General features: G+C 33.7%; 1 protein-coding gene and 1 long non-coding RNA gene across 5 annotated transcripts in view; one reads left to right on the top strand and one right to left on the bottom strand.

The window, feature by feature from the left end:
• LOC116336793 (transcriptional coactivator yorkie-like) overlaps window positions 1-18,060 on the top strand; it is a 52,224-nt gene extending 34,164 nt beyond the window's left edge. For 3 of the 4 annotated variants that reach the window (XM_031760926.1, XM_031760924.1, XM_031760925.1), the window contains exons 4-10: window positions 3,083-3,177; window positions 3,345-3,458; window positions 7,258-7,395; window positions 11,488-11,630; window positions 11,708-11,894; window positions 11,983-12,050; window positions 12,122-18,060. In XM_031760926.1, coding sequence (XP_031616786.1) covers window positions 3,083-3,177; window positions 3,345-3,458; window positions 7,258-7,395; window positions 11,488-11,630; window positions 11,708-11,894; window positions 11,983-12,050; window positions 12,122-12,208 — 832 coding nt within the window. In that variant the 3' untranslated portion in view covers window positions 12,209-18,060. The remainder of the gene's footprint in view (window positions 1-3,082; window positions 3,178-3,344; window positions 3,459-7,257; window positions 7,396-11,487; window positions 11,631-11,707; window positions 11,895-11,982; window positions 12,051-12,121) is intronic. The other variant, XM_031760927.1, reaches the window with a different exon arrangement.
• Window positions 7,237-8,893, bottom strand: LOC116336794. The gene is made up of 3 exons (XR_004200739.1): window positions 7,985-8,893; window positions 7,663-7,925; window positions 7,237-7,494 (listed from the first exon to the last, which is right to left on the bottom strand). It is a non-coding gene; the product is annotated as an uncharacterized LOC116336794 (long non-coding RNA).
• Window positions 18,061-23,975: the final 5,915 nt, after the last annotated feature.

The raw sequence follows: 23,975 nt of genomic DNA, 5'->3' as shown, positions 1-23,975 counted from the left end.
TTTAACGCAGTTTAATCGATTCATTATGATTTTGCCAAACTGTGACGGCCATATTGTCACAAACTTCGATTAGTACTCGGAATACGCATTAGAGGTGTTGTTAGTTACAAGGTTTATATAGGAAATCCTATACCATGATCGGGCTTCGATGAATCTGCATATAATTTTCTGCGATCGGTGTTATTTTACGTGATCGATATCACGAACTGGATGACTCATTTAACTTCGTGCTCTTTTTTTACTCCTTCGGACAATTTTTGTTTTTTTTTTCTTTCTCTCTTGTTCCACTCGTACTATGCTAATATTCTTTGCTCCTAAAAATGGTGAAGATTATTCATTTTTATTTCTTGTCGGCATGTTTTTCACTTTCCTCTCTTTCTGCTCTACACTGCTCAAAATCTGTGCTGCATTTTCTCATTTGCATCTTCTTAAATGCATGCAGCAATATTTATTCTCTCTTGTGTGAGAACACACTATCTTTTCATTGCACTTCCCGTTTTGTTGATAAAACGAAAGAAATTATAAAATTATTCTGTAACAAGCTCGTTCATCAATCTCACCTTCGAACAACAATCATGTGTATATATGTGTCGTCTTGCTGATTTTTCGGTTCTGTTTCAATCTCGCATACAAATCACATTTTTTGTTGTTGCTGTTGTTGCTCTCATCTGGTTTGGAACAAAAGAACCAACCAAATAACCTTTAATATGGGCTTAAGTTGAAAGAAAGCAACTTTAAACAGGAAAAAAACGTGCCTTTTCTGTGTGAACTCGAAAATCAGAAGATATTTTTTCTGTTCATTCTTTCTTTCTTAACACTACAAGACATGATTTGTCGACATTGCCATAGCAATTTCTTGAATCTCAGGCAGCATGATTTCAGTCATTACATATCGTTTGTTGTTTTTGTTGTTGTTATTTCTTTTTGTTAAAGTTCATGTGAATTCAATTGCACTGGATGCAAACTTTCATTCATTCACACGGTGATCAATGGTAACCTCGAATGGTTGAGTATTTGATGAACATGTGAAAATCACAATGTGAAGCGAAAAAAAAACACGAAAAAGCAAAAAAAAAGAAGAAATATAAACATATTTTGCGCACACCTCTGAACCCGCTCTTTCTCATATAATTTCACTCTTTTGTTCCGATATGCTACCGGGTTACGATGACAGAGATTTCCATCAACCAAACGTTGCTTTTTTTCATTTGGTAAAACAACGATATATCAGTTGTCTTGGCCATCGTTCCCAATGTGAATTTTACGCAGCCGAATTTCAAGTGCCGAATTGGTTTTGATAAAAAAGAAAAATCCGCATAGTGTGTGAAAAGATAAAAAGAAGTTTGAGTGCCATTCAATTTCGATTCTTTAATTTGGTTCGGTACTTGTTCAACTTTTTTTCCCATCCGATTCTTTTTGTCTCACATTTGAGTGGGAAAATGTCATACACGCAGAGATACACATTGGAAATTCGCTGAGAAAATGATTATTGTGCAAAGACCAATTTCTTGGTCTATCCGATTCCCGTGAGCTAAAAAATATAAAAAGGAATTTAGAGAATATGAAAAAAAAGAATAAAAGAAAAGAACCGATTTCATATGCTATAGAAACTATAAAAATTTCGTCAAAGCGCCTCTCCAATCAAACGATCCAGTTCAACAACATTGATTCCTTGATTCACACATTTTTTTTGAAGCCTATAGACAAAGAGAGACACACAGAGTAAGTGGGACAGAGAAAACGATACGCACAAAATGAGAAAAGAATAATTCATAATCAGAATCACTTGTTATAAGCGGCAAATAAATAATAGCAGTCAAAAGGAACAAAGGCGCACACTAACACTCTTAAGCTGCACAACGTAAAAGGACATCGGGTATTAAGCAAGACATAGAGAGAAAGAGAGAGCACGAAAAAAGGAGCAAAGAAACGAATAACTAAGTAGATGAAAAGAATTGTTTGTTTCGATCATACTTTTTTGTTGTTGCTTCACATGATCGTCGTGGTCGTCGTTCGTTTAGCCCTCAGTGGTTCGAACATTTCGTTCTTTTTTTGGAGATGTTTTTTTTCTTCTTCTTCTTATTCTTCTTCTTCTGTTAAATAAACGATGACACAAAGAGTAGGCAACAACAGAAGAGAGAAGAGAAGAGAAGAGAAAATAACAACAACGAATGAAACACAACGAAAACGATAGGTAACAAGGTATAAATTGTATTTATCGATTTCGTATGTCAGTTGATTTGTTGTTGTGTTTATCGATCCTGGGCTTGTATCAAACGAGCCATTTTAATTTTCATACTCACTTCGTCTGATCGGTGTGTTTTCTCTTATGAATAGTTTCTTCATTTCTGTGTTCGTTCGTTGGTTCATTGTCGTTGTCTCTCGCTGGCTCTCGCTCCTACATTCTCAATGAATGTTAGTGTTGTTGTTATTGTTAGTGCATGTATGCTTATATTTTGTTGCATTGATAGAGTGTGAGAGCTCAATTCCTGGAAATGAGATCGCTTTGGATCAAAGCATGTTATGTATTTAATTCTTTTTCGTTGATTCGATTTCTTTCCCATTCCCTGTGGCTTGTTTCAATTTATATTCACATACATGCACAACGACGTATTGAGAAAGAAGATACTTAATTCAAATTGCCGTCTGTAAATTCAGAGCGTTCGGTCACTTCATTTCTCTGTCTTGTATAGTTTTTTTTTTATTCGTATGGTTTTTTATTTTTTTACTTTTCGTGTGCATACACGTTCATAATTAATAGATCGAATTTCAAGGCTTTATAGCCTTTTCAAAGTCCTTTTAAGACGGATAATCGAACAAGAGCGAAGGAGAAAAATAAAACAAATTGATGATGGTTACTTTTTTTCTTCTCTTCTCCCGAATCTTTTTTCCCTTGGGATAATACACACACGCAGGAGGAAAAAAGGCATAAGATTTAAAAATTAAATGGCCAATTTTTCATTGGGCTCATCATGTGTCCCATATGATTAGATTTTAAGATCATAGTGTTGTAGGTTTTTTTTCTGTCATGTAATCAAAAATTAAATTAAATTTTCTATCATTTTTCTCTCCCTTATTCCAGTCACAATACAAGAACAACGCAATGGGAAGATCCAAGAAAACAAATGAACACACAACCAACATTGACACATAGTGCAGAATCATTACTTGTTCCAGGTATGCCAATCATATATACTTTCATATTTGAATTTAAAATTGATGGTCAGCAATTTGCTGATAAACATCTTTCGGTGATTTTGATTCGATATTTGATTGAATAATATCGGTTTTGTATGAAAGGGCACATAACTTATAATTCGTTTTTATTATTATTCAATTGAAAGGTCAACATCGACGACAGCTTCAACCACTTCAGCAACAACAACAGCAACAAATTCGACAGCAGCAACAGCAGCAGCAACAGCAGCAGCAACAGCAGCAACAATTACAACAACCAAGTAAGTATGCAGAGACTTCTATTCGAAAATAGGAAAGACGTCTCTTATTTCGTTTTTATTTTCTAAAAGATGAACATGAACAGAACTGTTATAGCCATTTTGTAGAAAAAGTCACACAGTAATAGATAGAAGAGCCAACAACAAATGATCATTCAAAAGCCCATTGTATATCATCACAAGCACACATTATGTCATTAACACCGTACTGTTTTGTGGTACGGTGTTGTGGGGCTCAAGAGAATGAGAAAAAAAATATGGCTTGCACACAGTGAGACACAAAAAAAACAAATTCTCTGGTTGTTTTGTGTATGTGCGTTTGTTGAGTGTGTAATAAGTAAATAATTTACCACACAAATAAAAAGAAAAATGTAAAGAGAATGCACTGATACTGTTACGAAAATCATCATAGAATTTCCTTTCAAAAACGATTTGAATTGCAGCCAAAAACTGACCAGTGTTGAATTACACTGATAGATTTTTTGGGCACACAAACGTATTTCGATCGTTTGTGTTGTCGTTTATTGTGTGTTCTCTTTCTTTTTCTCACAATTAATTGCAATGACCAACATATAGTTGATGCATTCTATCATATTGTTCCTATACGAATAAGATGAGAATTCATTCAAAATCATTTAGAAACTTCTTTTTTATAATGTACATTTCGAAAACGGAAATGTAATTTTTTTAAAACAATTTTCTAATGATGATTTCGAGTTGAAAAAAAAAAATGTCACAAAAGCAAATTTTTCATTTTGCAAATTGTTATAATTCGGGATACACTAGGGGATATCCATGCGAATTAGAATTAGCACATTAGCAAAAAATAGGGAAATTTACATGAAGAAAATAGCAAAATTAGCAATAAATAGCAGAATTAGCACTGTACACGTATATACTTTAGTAAGCATTTATTCTTGAATATATTGAAATAATTAATTAAAATAAAATTCACAAAACAAACGAATTGAATAGTGTTGAACTAAAATGTATCAAAATATGTAGTTAAATACGCTTTTTCTTATTTTTAAATAAAAATATATTCAATATCACGTAACCAAGCACGTTTCATCTGTATTAACTACAATTTACGAATTGCAATCGGAAATGTAGATTTGATGACAGATTTCTTACTGAAAACGTATACGCTAGTGCCTGCTTCAAATATACACGTTGAAAGTGTCAACTTGAAACATTTACGTAAACACATTTCAGTTATTCGATCATGCTGTCAATCTGACGTATGCAATATTTTTGACGTACTAGAGAAATTAGCAAAAAATAGCAGTATTAGAACAAACTAGTAGAAATACTAGCAGAATTAGTGAAAAATAGAGAGAAATAGCGTTTATTATTATAAATTATTCGATCTGCAATTCACGGTTATCCCCTAGGGGATACACCATTGATCAGATATCGTTCGGTTAACTAAGCGTCCCTGTTCAACAATCATAGTTGGTTACAGTCGGACAAACATTTATGCGTAGGAGGTGGCATATGAGGGTAAATAAACTGAAGAAAAACTTTTTACTTTTATTTAAGAAAAAAAAAGAATTAATGTTGTTGTTCGTTGTCGACCCCAAAAAAGTACTACATACTTTGAATTTAATTGTATCAGTACGATATATCGTAAAATCAATAGTTTTCAGGAAATGATTTTTATTGGTCCATCAATCCAATATGTATACGATCATCAGGTAAGCAAATCACAAATTTCAATAGATAAATGCAGAAAAAGTGAAAAGAACCAATTGAAATGCACTTTTTTAACATGTTCGTGTATGTTTTTAATACGCATTGTATACCATAGAAACAACCAGCGACAACGACACGCATTAATTGTATTTCATTTTGCGTACGGCGAACATTCACTTGCAACTAGCGGCAGCACCAGCAGCACAAACAATCATACAGAAATTTATTATATAAATAAATGGCGAATCGCGCACGTCGAATCGCCGCGCAATGTATACAAACACACAACCAATTACCAATGATCGTTTGTATTCTTTGAATTGTGTGTGTGTGTGTGTGTGTGTGTGTGTATTGAATGTGCGACGCGTTCATATTTGAGTGTGTATGTGCATGATTCGACCCAAAAGGTACATGCGAAATGCGTGTGGTGCACTTTTCTCAAACAACCGCTTTTTCAGCAAATAATATCAGAACATAGTGAAAATGAGAAGCAAACATACAATTCAACATCATTGTTGATCATTTTTTTTAGATACAAATAAATAGAGCATATTGTGAGACTCAAAGGAATTGCTCACATAGTGATCGCAAGGAAGTAAGGGGTCACTCCTTATCTATTGACAAATTATAAAGGCAATCAATTTTTTAAAAGATTTGATCATTAATGATCATTGAGAAGTTTTTTTAAAAGTCATTTTACTCATGTTTACTTGAAGTGAAGTTTAATCAACTAGCTTTATCTTTGAAATGAAGCATCGTTTTAGAGAAGAAAAAAAAAACGTCAAAAAAATGAAATCATTCACGGAAAACTGAATTACATGAAATGGATTTAACTATTTGTTTACAAGCATTGAAGAGAGAAAAAACCTCGAGAGTTGAGAGTAAATTGTCGTTGTTTATTATTTATTTTGGCTTGGGCTGTCTTGTTTTCACTGTAATCACACATCAAACCACTTTAATTGAGCGACAACTTCGTATTTATTTTTCCCTGACTTTCGCTCTCTCTTTCTTTGTCTTTTGCTCGTGTGTGTTGCTCTAACTCCGTTCATTCCAGTTGAAATCCCCGTAAAAAAACTCTTTGAGAAAATGGCATCAGTAAAAAAATACGAAAAAAATGCTAACACTAACATACGCTAACATACGCATTTGCACTGCGTTTGTTTTTTTCGCTTCGTTTTCTTCATTTCTGAACTTCTTATGTGATTGTTTTCATTTGAGTGTATTCTGGGGTCTCTATGATCAGATGCGGTTCGCCTGATGTTCAATGGAACTAGACACATCAACAGCGTGCAATAATTCCAAAGTCCATTTCGTCGGTATATTGATATGACTGAACTTTCACATAAAACGAAGTAAAAATGACGACGACCAAGCTATAAAGAAAAAAAAACGTCAACACGATACACAGCGATTACATTTTGCTCGGTGTGCCTCTTTGCTACACTGTTGCCGGTTACTACAGGCGACTTGGCGTGTTGGTGCTTTTTTTCAATTTCTGATGTGATCTATTTTTGTATCACTCTAAATATAATTTCCCGTCTTTCGTTTTTTTTTTTCACTGTCTCGTTCTTACATTTTATCATTGTTGAATCACACACACACATGACGATTATATATTTGAAAATATATCGAGGATGATCATTTCATATATCATTTTTTTCTTCCTACCGCTACTTTGTTCACTTGTTTGTGTGTGTGTGTGTTTTGTTTTCGCTCATTCAATGGTTTTCATTCTGACAATACGTAATCTAAAAATAAGTACACATTTGAATAGCAATAAAACATACAAAAAAAAACACACATCGATAAAGAGCGAATAACATTTTAGCGTAGCTTATTATCAATCCGAGAAATTGATAATAATGTTCTTTCAATATATGCTCTTTCTGAAAACTGAACGTATTTTTGATCTATTGTTCTATGCTTCTTATCGAATCGAAAATATTATCTTTCATTTTTGGCTTCTTGTGAAAGGGAAATCAATAAGGCTATATACACATTTCTAGTTCATCCAAATTTAAAACATTTTTCTATCTCAAAAAATATATATGCAAAATGATAATAAAATGTATTTATTTATGTTTCTTTTTCGGTTGTGCCACTAAAGCTGCTCCAAAACCGCAGCAACCAAGTACCGGCTTGGGTCCACTACCTGAGGGCTGGGAGCAGGCAATTACCAATGCTGGTGAGATTTATTTTATCAATCACAATACTCGTTCAACGTCATGGTTCGATCCAAGAATACGTACGTATTACAACATATTGAATCGTGGGAATACCCACTAAACAATTAAATTCATCCATTATCGGGTATATATTAATGGTCGAATGCGGTGTTGCAGTTCTGTGTTGTTTCAGTCGAATTTAACGTCACAATGGAATGAAAAAAAGAGACAAAAAGAGTTATGCATAAAATTTCCAATGAATTGAAATCAATATGTTAATTAAAATAGAGCTTCAAAATCAACACCAATAAAAATTGTAATCAATTAGTTGGTAAAATTATTCTCACCGTGGGGTACTTTATACATAATATCTCAGATATTATGTATAAATCAAAGCCACAAAATACAAGCTTTGGTAATAACTATTTTAGTTAACATGTTTTCTTTTCTTCAATTGATTGATGCTGGTTGATCATTATTGTTTACTTGGACTGGAACAAAATTTGCATTTCCTCTTGGTTGTCTGCGTACCGGTGGTTTTTCACGATACGGTGGTCTTCGAGGTTGTGGTGGTCTCATCTCAATGTTAAATCGAAAATGAAACACAGAGCTGTAATCAATGAATTTGAGTTAATGTTATTCAAAATAAATTACTACAAAAAATTGTACCTTTGTACATTATGCACCTTGCCGCAACAATGTCTCGATGCCAAACAATGGTAAATCGCAGCTTTCGATATTCATGTTCTTGTTCCGGTTGTTTTTGTTGTTGTTGTTGATGATGATCATTTGTGTTCGCAGCATCGTCTCCCATTTGAAGTGCATTCACAGAGTTTAGCGGCCAGTTTTCCAATAGTACATTTTGGGTGACGCTAATCGCTCTGGTTTGGATTCTTTTGGCAGATTTGCTTGATTCACCAGACCTTTGTCGATCAACTTTTTCACACAACGGTCCAACGTTTTGCGCCGTGAGCCCTTTTTTGACACAATTAGCGGCGGCAGCGACATGTATTTGGCAATCTTCGATGGTATTGGAGCATTGCGTGGACAATTTTTGCATGCTTTGAATCGGAATTTTTTCGTTTCTTTCGGGAACTTCACCATGCAACTGGCACAGTGTTGCGATGTGTAAGTTTCATCCACTCTAACGACATCTGAATGATGTATTTTTTTGACGCTATTTTCAAGACGTCGTGTTTCCGGGCATCGTTTGATCTTCTTCTTACCGATTGGTGAATTGGCTGGCAAGTCCGCGTCTCCAATGGTAAACAGCGATGGCTTATTCTTTGTCAATGATTTTGCTAACCAATCGGTTTCATGCTGTGAGTCGATCTACTTGTCCAACGATAGCCGTGCATATCGTCGCCGAGCATATGCCGCCAATCCATCCTGCATCATTTTCAATCGATGATCGAGATAGTATATCCAGCCGTTTCCACGCGGTGATGGTATTACTAGATAGTTTTCCTCGCGATCGGACTGTTCCATCTTCGTGAATGTTGCTGTCATGCGCTTTGCTCTCTTGTCCTGAATACCTTGTCGTGCACCCCAATGATATTGCTTCGGTGATATTTTGATGTTTTCCTTTAATGAAACCAAAATAAAAACAATCAATACATTGAATCTAGAAAATTATGAAATTTAAATTTAAAAAAACATTATTTAATCAACTTGCTTCGACACAAGTTCCAATGTTCCGACGAAATCCAGCATAGTATGTGTTCACGCCGGGATCAAGTGGGATGATATACGTGTAATCACCGGCTTCAAGTTTTTGTTTGATTCGTTCGCGATTGAATTCGGTCTTCTCACGTTTTGGTGTTTCGAATAGTACCGAAGCCGAAACGCTATCGCACACAATCATACGGTGAAATTGCTGGTTTGGTCTTTTGAGTTCATTTATTTTCTTCATGTCGAATAAAATATTCCAAGCGTCGTATGGGTTTTCTTCAAAATGATTGTTGCTATATAAAGAACTTCCTTCATCTTTGCCACCAAATTCTTCTGGAATCAGTTTCCATCGAGCCAATAGTGCTAACAAATCCTTATGATCGAATCTGTTGTGTTTAAGTTTATTATCACATAACGGTACAACGGTGATATTGCGAATCTTTGGCGGCAGTGGTTGCGTCGGTTTTTCGAACAACAATGGTTTTTTCTTGTGTCGCAGCCATGCATGCACTGGCTGTTGATGTTCTGCCTTGAATTCACTAATTTCACGTTGTATTTGGATGAAAAAATAAAGTGATTCAAACCACTTTTTCTCGATGTATTGAGTCATTGTGAGATAATCGCCAAATGATGGTAAACAACGTTCTTTCACCGCAACAAACAGCTCATTCATTTTGAATTTTCGAACTGGATCGCCTTCACTCCAGTCTTTATTGCGCATAATGCTTTCGATTGCGTTTCGGATGTCGATGTCATCAAATTTGAATAATCTGTAAGGTTCCTGAATGAATTGGTAGCGCTTCATTTGCAAGAAGTACGCCAATTCCTTCTCGCAATGTGTGGTTTGCTGTGTTGTCACATTGCTGAGGTATTGTTGATGCATTATGCATATACTCAAATGCATTTCCCATCAGCTCACGAGATGGCCACTCAAATTCGTTGTTGCATTTTATTTGCAAAGACACCATCGATGTGTGCCACAGCGGTGAAAATTTGACGAATTTCTTTTGCCCATTTGTTTTATTATTTTTAATAAAATAATCGAAATCATCGATATCAAACGCCTCGTTGACTTTATACAGCAATAAAAGTGACGCCAGATACGATATTTTTGTTGCTATCAAGCATTTGCGATAAAAGTGATCGACGAGGTAATCTGCATATTCATCTCTGAATATTGAGTTGGCGAATACTTTACGTGTTCGTATTTCGGCATTTTCTTCCTTCTTTTTCTTTTCTTCTTGTTTTGCTTTCTTTCTTGGAACACCGCCAAAAATTTTGGGCCCACCCTTTTTTGCCATTGTGATTCTAATGAAAATTAAGAAAAAATCATTTTTTTGTACTCAACAACACTGTTACAATCACCGTAAAAAAATGCGGTATCAAATGCAATTGTATTCAAGATTTTTATCGAATTCGATTTGCATTCGATTGTGAAATTCATATGACAAACAATGTAAACTATTGACTAAAACACACAAAATGACAACCACAACGAGTTCTTATGAAGCGACTTACTTCGTTGAAATCTCAGCTAACTCTGATGCATTCGATGCCAATATTTGGTGTCGTCAGCTCGTTGTAAAAACTGTCAACTAATAATAACCAATACCAACCAAAATATTTCCACGTTATCCCTAGTTGATGATTTCATTATGATAGAGTCTCTATTATATATTTGAACAATATTTCGATGTATTAATACCTTTATAAAGGAAACGATTGGAATCTTTATCCCATGTTGTGAAATACTTCCGATATTGACAACGAAATTCAAATATTTTGCTGCGTCACTTAAGAATTGAGAATGTAAAACAGAACGATGCTAAAAATCATATGAAAGCATTTGTTTATATTAACAATACTGTCACACGATGCGAACGCTTTGAATGCAGAGCACATATTTAATATATACAAATATCGTTCGTATATGTGTGCGTCAACCGAAAAATGTCAGAAAGATTCGGTTGCACTTCGAAAATTCAAAATTCTATTTCAACACTTGAAGCAAAGAAAAATAAATGACGTATAAGAAATGTTCTTCTCCAGAATTTCAAATCAAATTACGCAAATCTATTTTCAAATTAATTGTGCGTGAATAATAAACAAATGAATCGTTAGATTTGCAATTTAAAACTTAATGTATTGGGTTGTGTTCACATAATGTTGTCAAATGAAATATTATTGGAAGTGAAAGAAACAAGTGGTTCCATTCCATTGGAATTCGTGGAAACTATGCATATAATCTCCGTTCCATTTGACACGAAAATGACCACCAGAATGGGCCAAAACATTTCATTTTTCAACGTTAGAATGTACCAAAAACATTAAAAATTTGTTTGCTTGGAATATATCGTCCATTCATCCATAATTTTTTTTTGCTATCCCATTTATCTCCTTTTCCCTATTACATACAAATACTCTTCATATACTAATATGGTATGGTTTTTTTTCTATCCCATTTTGTGTTTGTTTTTTCGGTTTGGCATTCACCTTTATAGCGGAACAATTTCAGCGAGCCACCACACTGAGCGCTTCACGAGTCGAAATAAATCCAAATACATTTAACATCAGTATTCATCAGCTAAAACGTGAAGTGGATTCGTACAAGCAACGTCAACAGGAAATTGTGTCGTTTGACCAAGTGAGTTTGAAAAGAAATATGTCGAAGTTGGATTTTATTTTTTTATTTTTCGTTTTCTTCACATTATGAAAATATAGGATTTTGTTGCACGTCAAAATCAACAGACGATCGGTTTACAAATGGATCCATTTTTATCGGGTGTTACAGATCATACACGTCAAGAATCTGGTGACAGTGGTCTCAGTTTATCGTCAAACAACTACTCAATGCCACACACACCCGATTTCCTCAGCAACATGGACGATAGCATGGATTGCATTAGCGGTAATTGCCAAAATTGAAGTACAGCATTTTCAACGTTTGGAATCTCAACGTTTTGTGTTTTTTTTTTTTTTGGCATTTTTTATTTCAGAAAGTGGTACAATGGAAATGAGTGCCAATATAGATGCAACTGATGACTTAGTACCATCATTGCAACAGGTGAGTTAAAACTTACATTAAAAAAAAACAACCCATACAATGTCGAATAAAATATTTGTCGTTTTTTACAGTTGGGTGAAGGATTCAGCAATGATTTACTTGACGACATGCACAGTTTAATAGATACTCAAAATTCAAAACCGTTGACTTGGATATAAAATGTTGAATTGGACGATTTATAAACAGACGATGTACGAATAGATGATTTTTTTGAAGAGAAGAAAAAACCTTGTGCAACGGCCTAGTCACCCCAGACGTCGATTAAATTGAAACAGAAATTAAATGAGCAACCGCATACTCTATTCTTTAGCGCCGCTGTGCAATCCCATATTTTACAAACGTCAAACTATCACTTTTTCTAATCAAACGAATGCATATGAGAGTATTCAAAACGGCACCATCACGCGAGTTTAGATACCTCAATTCATTCACTGTGACGAAAAAAATAAACACACTAATATACAATAGATCTATAATAGAACAAATAACAACGAATACTGCACATAAAGAGTGTTTTTTTAGTGACATGAGGTTGAAAACGAAAAAAAAGAAATCTGTACTCAAAATCATCTGTTTAATTCTTCTACTTAAGTCATCGGTTTAAATTTATATTTGCTAGCTTTTAGTTTGATTAGGACACAATATAAATGAGAAAGATAGAAATGGAAGGAGATATACATCGAAGAAATTATGTAGCATATAAACATAAATAATGTTATCAGTTCATGTTAATTATTGATTCAAGAAAAAAAATTATTCGACTTTTGATCCGACATTTGTCGTCGTTGTTGATAACATACAAATCAGCACACAATACAGTCACGTGCCCGTTCGACTGCCAGTCAATTCAAAAATAAAACCCAACGACTCCCAATAACAAAGTTGCAATCATCTTCAATCACTTTAGCGGAACACAAGTCGATCGGGTGGTGCCGGCCAATCTTCAATGCTACGGAAAAAAGAACACTTGAAGATTATGTGCACGTGATAAATCTGTATCTACTATACAAAGAGAAAAATCGTCATCAATTTTCGTTCTCACTATACAATCAAAACTTTTGGAAATTTTCTTCGTTTAATTCGGCTTACACGGCATATTCCGGAAAAATGATGAATATGTAAATGTGAAAAAAAAAAATATGCGAGGTGGATTTCATCAATTGAAACAATTTACGTGGATCGTAAATCGTTGTTAATTGTTTCGATGAAAAACGATAGCAATGTCAACAAATCATACATTTTGATTCTCAATTTCTGCACAATCGTAATAACACACACACACACTTCAATAGCTCAATAAACAACATCAACAAACGGCAAAACAAAATTGAATCACATAAAATCAAATAGTTTTACATGGAAACAACAAATAGCACAGACGCCACCGTAAATATACATTTCTAATTTGTAATTAAGTCGAATTAATTTTATAGTGTTTAGTTTACTATTTACAAGAAGAGGTGTGTGCATGTGTTTTAAACCAACCACAATGCGATTTAAATGAATTTGTTTGATTAGATTTTAAACCGATAATTGATTTCAGTCATAAGAAAGATACATTAGAGACAAAAAGAAATTCATGTGCCTTTTCATTTATGGAAGTAAACAATAAATACGCACTTTATAAGGCGCATAAGCAGAATAGAAAGAACTTGCGCAGACATTCAACTAGTAGTTATCGTTTATATGTGCATGTATACAAACGGTTTCGCGAACAAAAGTTTCAACCGAACGCATTCAATAACCGTAACAATTAAGATGCAAATTGAAAATTGCGAAACAAAGAAAATACACAAAAAAACACACACACACACGTACAATATAACAACCCTTAAAACTATGTAGCACATAAAAGCAAGACACCAAAGTCATTTAATGTTTCTTAACACAAATTGTGGGAATACGAAAAAAAACGTAAACCGGCGGTTTTTGTATTCAAATGCATGCGCATGTGTAAAACAAGCAAAGCAACAACAAACGAAGGAAGTGCCTTAATTCAATCAATGCCGTGGTTATCTTGATATGTGCAACAATACAAAAAAAATACACACAAGAAGCTAAAAAAGCTATATATATATAGTGTTATATGTTTAGAATGTGTAGTTTTTTTTGTATACAATCCTATTATTGAAATTTTCTGTTTCTCTAGAAATGGAAATGATTTCCGATTATTATTATTATTTGTATTATTTTTTTTTGTGACGCCGGAAGTCATATTCTACACAAAGATGACAAGTAAAGAATATGTACGCACACAGAGAAGAGAGTGCCACAAAGTAAAAACAATGCAATGGCGATTGTAAGTGCCTTAAAGTATGTTGTATATTGATGAGACAAATTCAAAGTTTAATTAATAAGGAAATGGACGAAAATGAGCAAAATGATCAAAAAGTGTAACGAAAAGAACGAAGGAATTGATAGAACAAGTTCAAAATGAAGTGCGCTTGTAATTAAATGGAGCGAGAGAGAGAGAGAGAGAGAGAGAGAGAGAGAATGACAGTCCGCCGCCATTCATTTCATACTTTTTACTCTGTCTGTCTCGGACGCTACGTATGAGCGCACGAGTCCGATTTTTCTTCAAGAAAGAAAAAAACTAATCTACATGTAAAATACTACTCTAAATGTATTATGAAATTAATAGAAAATCGTCGTAAGAAAAACAGCGAAAGAGAAAAATATTTTTCATTGAAGCATATATATTATGATATCGTTTGTTAGAGTTTAATTTACAAATCAACATTTTTTTTAGCCAGCAATAACTTTTTTCGATATAGATTTGTGACTACTGTCTTTTTGCCTTTCTTCTGTTAGAAAAGACTTTTCAAATGTGTTGACACAAAGATTTATATTTACCCATTTTTAAAGTAGAAAACGAAGATATATACGAAATGCTCTTTTCTCTGTACTTTTTTGCTATTTGATAGTCCTTTTTCACTGTAATTTATATGCTTTCAAAACAAAACAAAAATATTCTTCTTCTTCTTAGGAGTCGATCATACAGATACGATGAATGTGTGTTGCCTTTGACATTGGAAACATTGAACACCAAAAAGTTCGTTCGCTCTGTATTGAGAATATGTGAACACGCGCGCGTTGTGACTTACTTTACTTTTTGATCAGAGTCACGAACCAATGTCCCATCGACCACAAATCCGAGTTTAACACAACGGATATGGTCGAATGAAATTCGCAACCGTTGTGACCCATGTCTTTAATGAAAAAATATGCCGCCAAATGTAACGATAACGACAATATCGTCATAGTTATTCATTCTTTGCAAACCACCATCAAACTGACTGCTCTGAGAAAAACTGAGCCATTCGGCTTTTTCATTTGTTTTTTTTTTTTTTTTTTTTATTCTATAATTTTAAATAGTTGTTTTTAATAGATTTTTAGTTTGGCACATAAAATTGACCGAATTCATTTTTTGTCTTTGAAATTCATAAGCTATTCATATATTAATTTTACTTTTCTTTTCTTCAACATAACTTTTAATGCAATATATAGTAATGCTAAGGATAGAAGTTAAAATGAAATTCAACGAATAAATAGGGCTGATGTTTTAACTGTATCTAAATTCCGATAAACGACAGTGAATAGATTGAGCTACAGCTCCTATTCATAGGCGCTATTTGCAACTTTATGATGCAATTCCGAACGAGATGTTCAAAATATAAATAGAACAATAGACTTATTGATTTTAGTATTTTTTTGTATAAATGAATCAATAAGTGTATTGTCCGGAATTGTATCATAAAATCGCTGTCCGTCTGCGTTGTTCAAAAATAGCACCTATGAATAGGAGCTGTGAAAATAGCACTGCTATTGCTGTAGCCCAATCTACAATCAAAGTAGCATGGGATTTCAGTTAAATTCACTTTTCAACCGAAGAAACATCAGTATCATAGTTTAATTAGGGCCACACATTGACCAAACAAAGGTCAACAGATATGTATGGCGCTTCGCTGAAACAGGGGACGATAACAACAAACTCAGAAATAAAATCAAATGATGTTGTTGTTATTAAACACACACACACACACACACACACACACACACACACACACACAAACTTTGGAAATGCGTGCAAGTTATGTTTGCGAATTAAACGCCTTTAAACTGAGCACGTTACCACAACAAATGCACACGGCTAAAATTCATATAAATGGGCATGATCAAAATTGAAGTATCTCACATACCGCGTGAACAATAACAACGAACACACGAAGTTTTTCCTTCCAAAAATCAATCCAATCAGAGTTAGAGGAATATAGAGAGAAAAAACACTGAATTGAAAACAATTTGCTCAATTTTTATTTTTTAAATAAATCCCCGAATGCCGTCCAGCAAGAAAACAAAAAAAGTATATATTGTTAAAACAAATTATGAAAAAAAATTTACGAGAAAAAAAAATTTAGTGAAAAAAAAAATATATATGATAAATATTAAGTACTTGTAAATTTGATGCAAAATGATTTTCAATTGCGTTGAAATTGCGATATATGCATTCGACGAACATATCAGGGGTAGGCAAACTAATCCTCAAAAGGTAACCATCAAATTCAGTCCGCTGAAAGTATGCATGCGATGAGAAAGAGAAATACGCACACATACACACAAAAAACTATGAAAGCAATTAACAAAAGCAATAATTGACGGCTTTGGACGGTCTTATATACTTATTGGATGCAAAGCAGTTCAAACAAAAAAAAAATATATATGTGTATCATTCATGGCAATACAATCCTTTTATTTGCTCATAAATCTATAAATATATACAATTGTCGATAAGAGAAATATTAACTAAGTTTAATATGCAACACATCATCTGTTACTTCTGCTGTTCTTTTTTTTTTTTTTTTGTTTCTTCAGCGTATTCGCACTCAATTATGTTCTAAAATTCGAAGTTTCGTCATAAAAAGCAATAGAATTTCGTGAATTCAATTGAAATTACTTTTGATCGCTTGCCATTAAATTAAATCAAAATAACAGAAGTACATACACGAACGATCAAAATAAAAAGCTATATAAAATTTATTGTGATACAAATCAGTTGAAAATCTATTTAAATTCATCTAAACATACTACACTCTTAGCGCATATTTTTAAAATTTTAACCCCTTTTAACAACAACAACAACAAAAATTGCAATTCAATTGAAATTTCTGCATTTCTGCGCTCCACCCCACTGTAGTGTAATAATATGTTATTATAATAGTTCATACACATATCTCTATTTAATTTCTTAGAGATTTGATGTTATGCGGACATTTTGGATCCAAAACGCTTTTATATTGTGCGCTCGCATTTGCTGGCATGAAATCAATCATCCAGAGCACAATTCTGTAAAATCAAAGAGCGAAATGTACCAAAAAATACCGAATATTATTACCGAATCCGGCAGTTCGATAAATTAGCAAAATTTGGTACTCACAAATTTTGATGCAATCATCAACCTGGATTCGTGCTTAATCCATATCATAGCTCTGTAACACTTCTTTCTCTTCGTTTTGGGGGGGGGGATAAAATCGATTTTTGAATATGCTGCAATCCATATCACATATAGTTTAAGAATTGACAGAGATTAAAATCAGTCGCACTTCTGTAAAACTGGATATACATTTTTCATCAATTTTATTTCATAACTTATCCATTTGCTGTATCCATCGGATGGCAAATTGTCCAACCATTTCTCCCACGTACTCATACATAACATACATTCATATATATTGATATCAATCACACAAAAGTCACGAACTCATATCAGAATAGTGTTGGATTTGTTCTTATTTTTGTTCGCTCTCGATATGTTTATGGGAGAGAATGGGAGAAAATCCAACAGAAATTAGTATTACAAATATACATATATATTCACATATCATTGCAATTTATGGTTGAGCTCAAGCTGATAAGCAAAAAAAAATTCGTTTGAAGAAATCTGTAACAAAAACAAAATCGCCCGTTTGTAATCAGTTTCATTTTTGGAACTGAAAACATCAAACATATTTAGTACACATATACACATAAAATGAGAATATGCACATATCAACACATACACACTGAATTCGATATTTCGATATTTAAACAAAAAAAAATGTTTTTTTTTATCCTTCTTCTTCTTGTTTTTCTTCGCAATAGTAACTATGCATCTAAAATAAGCAATCAAAACATACAAAAAATAAACACATACACAGCAAAGTACAGTATCAATTTATTTTGGCATGTAATTTTAATCAATTTGTAAGCTAAAAACAACAACAAATCAAAACTTTACATTTAAATGGAAAATACGATAAATATTGTACTTTTAAAGAAAAAAAAACAAACAAGATAATTCATCCATAAACAATTGAGTTTTATTTATTCCATCATATTTTATAATATCATTATATTATCGAGGGACACAGATGTAGTCATCCATTACATTAATGCGATCGAAGGTGTTTTTGACCCATTGCCATTGCCACTAGAGGTATTATAACAAACTTTTTTCGCACGCATTCTCACAACTCTCTGACGTAAGCGTGAACCATTACGAATGTACGCATTTATCGTCGTTGAAAAACTGTTTTAGATTGTCAGTAATGATGCTGATGCTGGTGGTGATGATCACGGTCTAAACAGCATTATTTTAGAACCAAAAATGTTATACTAAATATCAATACTATATCTTGTATTAAATTTAAATGAGAGGACATCGCCATCTATGGTTTAGTACCTAGTTTCAGTCCAAGTTCTGAAGTAATGCCGATTGTAGGTAGCTCCTTTGCCTGTCATGACGCAAAAGGTCAACTCGAGTGAGAAAAATTGTGAAGAGTTATACAAATCTACACACAGAACGCTGGGATTTACTTTGATTACGGATGATATAATCTGCAATGCACAATAAGATATATGTATTGGTAGTAGTAGTTAAAAATGACGTTTTTTTTTGTAAAAATACAACTTTATTTAATAAATTCTGTAAATAACATATCATTCAAAGTATTGGCCATCGTTATCTATGATTTCTTCCCACCTTTCTGACAGCATATGGATTCCGCGCCAAAAGAACTGCTCATTTTTTGAGGCTAATTTTTGATACCTTCAATTGAAGTGAAGCGTATTCCAGACAAGGCATTCTGCATCGATCGAAACAAGTGATAGTCAGAAGGGGCAATGTCTGGGCTATACAGCGGGTGGGGCAAAACTTCCCATCCACTTTTTTCCAAAGAGTTCTTAACCGGCTGAGCAATGTGAGGCCGAGCGTTGTCATGATGGAAAATTATGGACTCATGTCTGGTCGCATATTCTGGCCGTTTTTCGTTCAATGCTCTCTTTAAACGGATCAATTGTGTTCGGTACAGGCCTCCCGTGATCGTTTCACCCGGTTTTAATAGCTCATAATAGAGGACACCCTTCTGATCCCACCAAATACAGAGCATTACCTTGGCACAATGAATATCTTGCTTTGGCGTTGATTTGGCTCGTTTTCCGCGCTTCACATATGATTTCTTGCGCTTCGGGTTGTCGTAATGAATCCATTTTTCATCATCGGTAACAAGTCGATGCAAAAACGACTTCTTTTTGTGGCGCTCAAGCAGCATTTCGGACATGCACAATCGTCTTTCAACGTCTCTTGGTTTCAATTCATGTGGTACCCAATTTCCTTGCTTTTGAATGAATCCAAGAGCCTTTAGGCGATCGGAAATGGCTTTTTGACTTACTCCCAACGATTTCGCAAGTTCTTCTTGCGTTTGACCAGAATCTTCATCGAGTAATGCCTCCAAGGCTGGCCAGGACGTTCTTTGTCCTCCGTATCAAAATCACCACTTTTAAATCGTGCAAACCAATGCTGACATATTCTAATGTCTACAGCATAGTCCGGATATGCTTCAGTGAGTAAACGATGTGCTTCAGTTGCATTCTTCTTTAGATGGAAGAAGCAAATTAAAACTTCCCGCAAATGCTCTTTTGTTGGAACGAAATTCGACATTTTGAACGCAATAAAAAACTTGTGTGTATAAACTTGTGTTCACTTTGACAGATGGAATTTGATAGTTTTTTGACGCTATTTAGGATACACTAATTGTCACTGTCAAAGTAATGACACGCATAATGTTGTATTTTTACAAAAAAACGACATTTTTAACTACTACTACCAATATATAAAAAAAATAGTAGAAATGGGGTTTTAATGAAGACCCGCATATAACAATATTTACTCTTCGACCAGACATTATATTGTGAATCAGCTCAGGCTGTTATCGTCAGGAGCTGAAATGGAGTGAAAACAATAGAATTGATTGTAGAATGGAAGTGTTTTTATAACTATAACAATCACTTCTATCACTATCTTCTTCGCCTGACGTCAGTTGCCTGAGCTGATTCATCTGGCTAAAAATATTTCAATATAATGTCTGTCTTTGATTGTATACGAGATTGAATTTTAGCAAACTACTCTTAATTAAAATATTATGATTTCTATCTACGTATATAAATATATTTACTAAGCTTGATACTAACAATATTGCACATAGTGTCTCAATTTGTACAGAATGACAACGAGAACCTGCTGCTACTTGAGTATTTCCTTCGATTGGCTAAGGTTCTTTTTTCATGTGAAAGTTCATTCGCTTTTAAAAATAATTTAAATTGATATCGATTTCATATTTACTCATTTTTTTGTTGAGTTTAATCTCTACGATACTTTCAGACGGGTATGCATTGCTGTTCAAGCTTGCGAAATCATCGGAAATTTTAAGCGATATTCATTTAACATCTGTTGCTTAAGTTTTTGGAATAAATTCAGGCGTTTATTTCGTTCCAAAATTGGCTTTTTACTTCACCTTATAGCATGTTGCACTGAAAAATTCATCATTTTGCATAGTGAAACATTCATCGCTATGTCGAACCACGAATGAAATGCAAATGGTTTCTTTTGCATTGATAATGTTAGGGCACTACTATATAAGGCTAGAGACGTCGACAAACCGAACTTTGATAAAGGGGTGTTTGTATGGTAGGATCTTCTTTGGAAGGTGTCTTAGAGCCATTATTCGAAAATTTAGTGCTGAAACGTTAGGTTAAACCTCCATTTCTTAAGCTTCACAAAAAGACACCAAATTATTTATTTCTTGTCTGTTTTTGGATGTATGTGCAACAATTGGTTGGATGGATTAAGAGAAAGTTGAAAGAAAGGGACAAATCGGTCTGCCAAAGCCTGATAAACAAGGTTCGATACATACTTCGAAAAATCGAAGACAATGGTCCATTCAGTGTACTGTAAATGTGTTTTCGGATTGTTTATGAATAAAGCTAACTACCACTGAGAATTTTTTTTAGTTTGTTTGTTGGGTGTTTATATGGCGATCGTTTGATTTATTCCAAAAACTTATGCAACAGATGATATGCGAATTTCTTCTACAAAATGTATGCATGGAGAATTTTATATATCTTTCGAAAAAAAGAAAATATAAAAAAATAAGAAGAAACTGGGACATTGTTATTGTATTGCGCATTATTTTCAGTAATTACAATGCGTCCGATGGTTTTATTTTTCGTATTTTTTGGATATACCTTGTTACATTATTAATAAAAGCTTTTTATCGTTTTACATTGAATCTTCATTCAAGAATGAAGACAGATTAGAGCCAATCTCTATTTCAATAAGCCACCGTGTATTTTACTTTCACAGTTTTCTGTGTAGATAGATGCAGCATTTATAAATAAAACGTTATTTGCCTTTGTTTTCGAGAGAAAAAAAATCGCCCGTCCCCAAATAAGACCTTTTATCACGCATTGCAGCTTCTCAAAATGTTGTCAATTATATTTATTTTTTGCATTCCCTAGAGAAAAAAAAGTGTTCACGTAGCATGAATTGAACAGTACTTCAAAAGACGATTAAAGTTCGTTTACCACAGAAGAATATAGAAATTAGAATAGAACGATTTATTAAATAACAGACGCGTCCACAAATCAGGAAATTCATGGAGGGGCTTATAATTTTGATTCAATTATATTGGCTACCATTTTTGCATTCGCTTATTTTCTTGTCTCTTTTGCTCCCCTCAATTTGATTTTCATTGTCATTTGTTTAGCTTTTGTTTTCGGCACGGTCATTTTACCACCCAGCTAAAAAAATATTGTTGGTGTCTTCATTTTTTCTTAGCACATCATTTGTGAATTTAAAAGTATTTTATTTTCAAAGGAAATCTATTTAAAAAAAATGAAGTTACCTTTTAGATACGATTAATTTTCATAGCACTTTTTGTAGAAATTTGATGAATTTTTCAAGAAAAATTGAAAAAAAAACTGTACTAAAGAATCATCCCCAAAGAATGAAGAATTGTGAATGGAAAAAATTTATGAAATGGTTTCAGGTATATTCCGATAAATTTAAATTTATACAAAAGTTTTCCACATGAACTATTAATATAGCTCACAAAAAAAATTATTTTCTTTTTTCACTTTTATTATTCGATTATTGCAGAACATTTTTCCGATCAATTCAAACTTCGTGGTGGATTTTATTTCGTTGATTCATTACCCACAACACCTCGGGCAGTGCAAGAATGTACAATCGAGCTATGCGATAAGATGTACATTATATAAACAACCAGCGACTATGTGCTTTGAATTTCTCAAGCGGAGTGGATAATAAGCACGATAGTTACGGTATCAAAACAAAAAAATGAAAACATTGTACTGTGTCACAAAATCCAATACCACCCAGTGTATATGACTAGGTATATTGCAAAGTGGCTGTAGGCAGAGTTTTTAATCGTAGAATGTAGCCAGAAATACAGTAAGTGGAAACAAGTATTATTGAATTTAAAAAGCAAGATTTATCAACCTTGATATATTACCGATTTTTTTGTGAGCGAATATTTTGTGAACGATTTCCAAACTCAAAAACCTGCTTTCACATATGCTTTCATATTCATAATCAAAATGTGATTACCTCCAGGTTATTGTTTGAAAAAGTCTGTGTAATTTTATTTAATTGGTTTTTGGGTCCTTGACTAAAATGCTAAAAAAAATGATAGATTCGCAAAACTAACAAGTTTCAGGTTGATTTTAATATGAAGATTTGATGAGTTCCACGTACTTGCACTGGATGTTTCTTAAGAACCTACCATCGCTTACACTTCGAGAAAATATTGAAAATTTTAGATTTAATATACTAAAAAGTGAGTTGCAATTGCGTACCCTTGATGGAAAACGCGGCTGAAGCTTCACTTCTTTTCATGATTTTTCCAAAGTGAAAATGTATTTTCAACGTTATACCATGCAGAGTATCATGATTTGCTGCTGCTCAGCATATAGCTGAGAGCTGAGAAATGCTGAACTCGTGCGGCTAATGCATACGAAACGGATGCACGATACATATTCCCCTTTCGCTTCGTATGTGCTGCCGTTGACGCTATTGCCGGTACAACGGTAACACACTGTACCAGTGAACATACGAAGTGAAAGGGGAATATGTATCGTGCATCCGTTTTGTATGCGTTAGACGTACACTTTCAGAATATATGAAAGACTGAGAGCAAAAACAGCACGTCGCATCTCATCTCTTGCTTTCACTTACGTAAGCAAAATAACGAGGGATGCGATGTGATGTTTTTCTCGCAGCTTCTCATATGTCGGTCGCAACACAATTTCAAACTCAACTGGTTACTAAGTTTTGAGTTTTGAATTGAACATCCAATCAACTGTTTATAACCGTTTAAACGGGGTGAATGCATGTGTGCGTGCATCCGTTTCGTATGCGTTAGCCGCACGAGTTCAGCATTTCTCAGCTCTCAGTTATATGCTGAGCAGCAGCAAAATCATGATACCATGTACCATTATTGTTAATAGAACGAAATAATAATTAGTTTTTGAGTGTTTTACGTGATTGGCCTTTGATTCAATTAATTTTCTTAGTTCTTTTCAATTTCATTT

Source organism: Contarinia nasturtii, unplaced genomic scaffold (assembly GCF_009176525.2).
Source record: "Contarinia nasturtii isolate CC-2019 unplaced genomic scaffold, AAFC_CNas_1.1 Cnas_scaffold_187, whole genome shotgun sequence".
NCBI lineage: Eukaryota > Metazoa > Arthropoda > Insecta > Diptera > Cecidomyiidae > Contarinia > Contarinia nasturtii.
The sequence above is the reverse complement of the archived record's forward strand: the minus strand, read 5'-3'. Positions and strand labels throughout refer to the sequence as shown.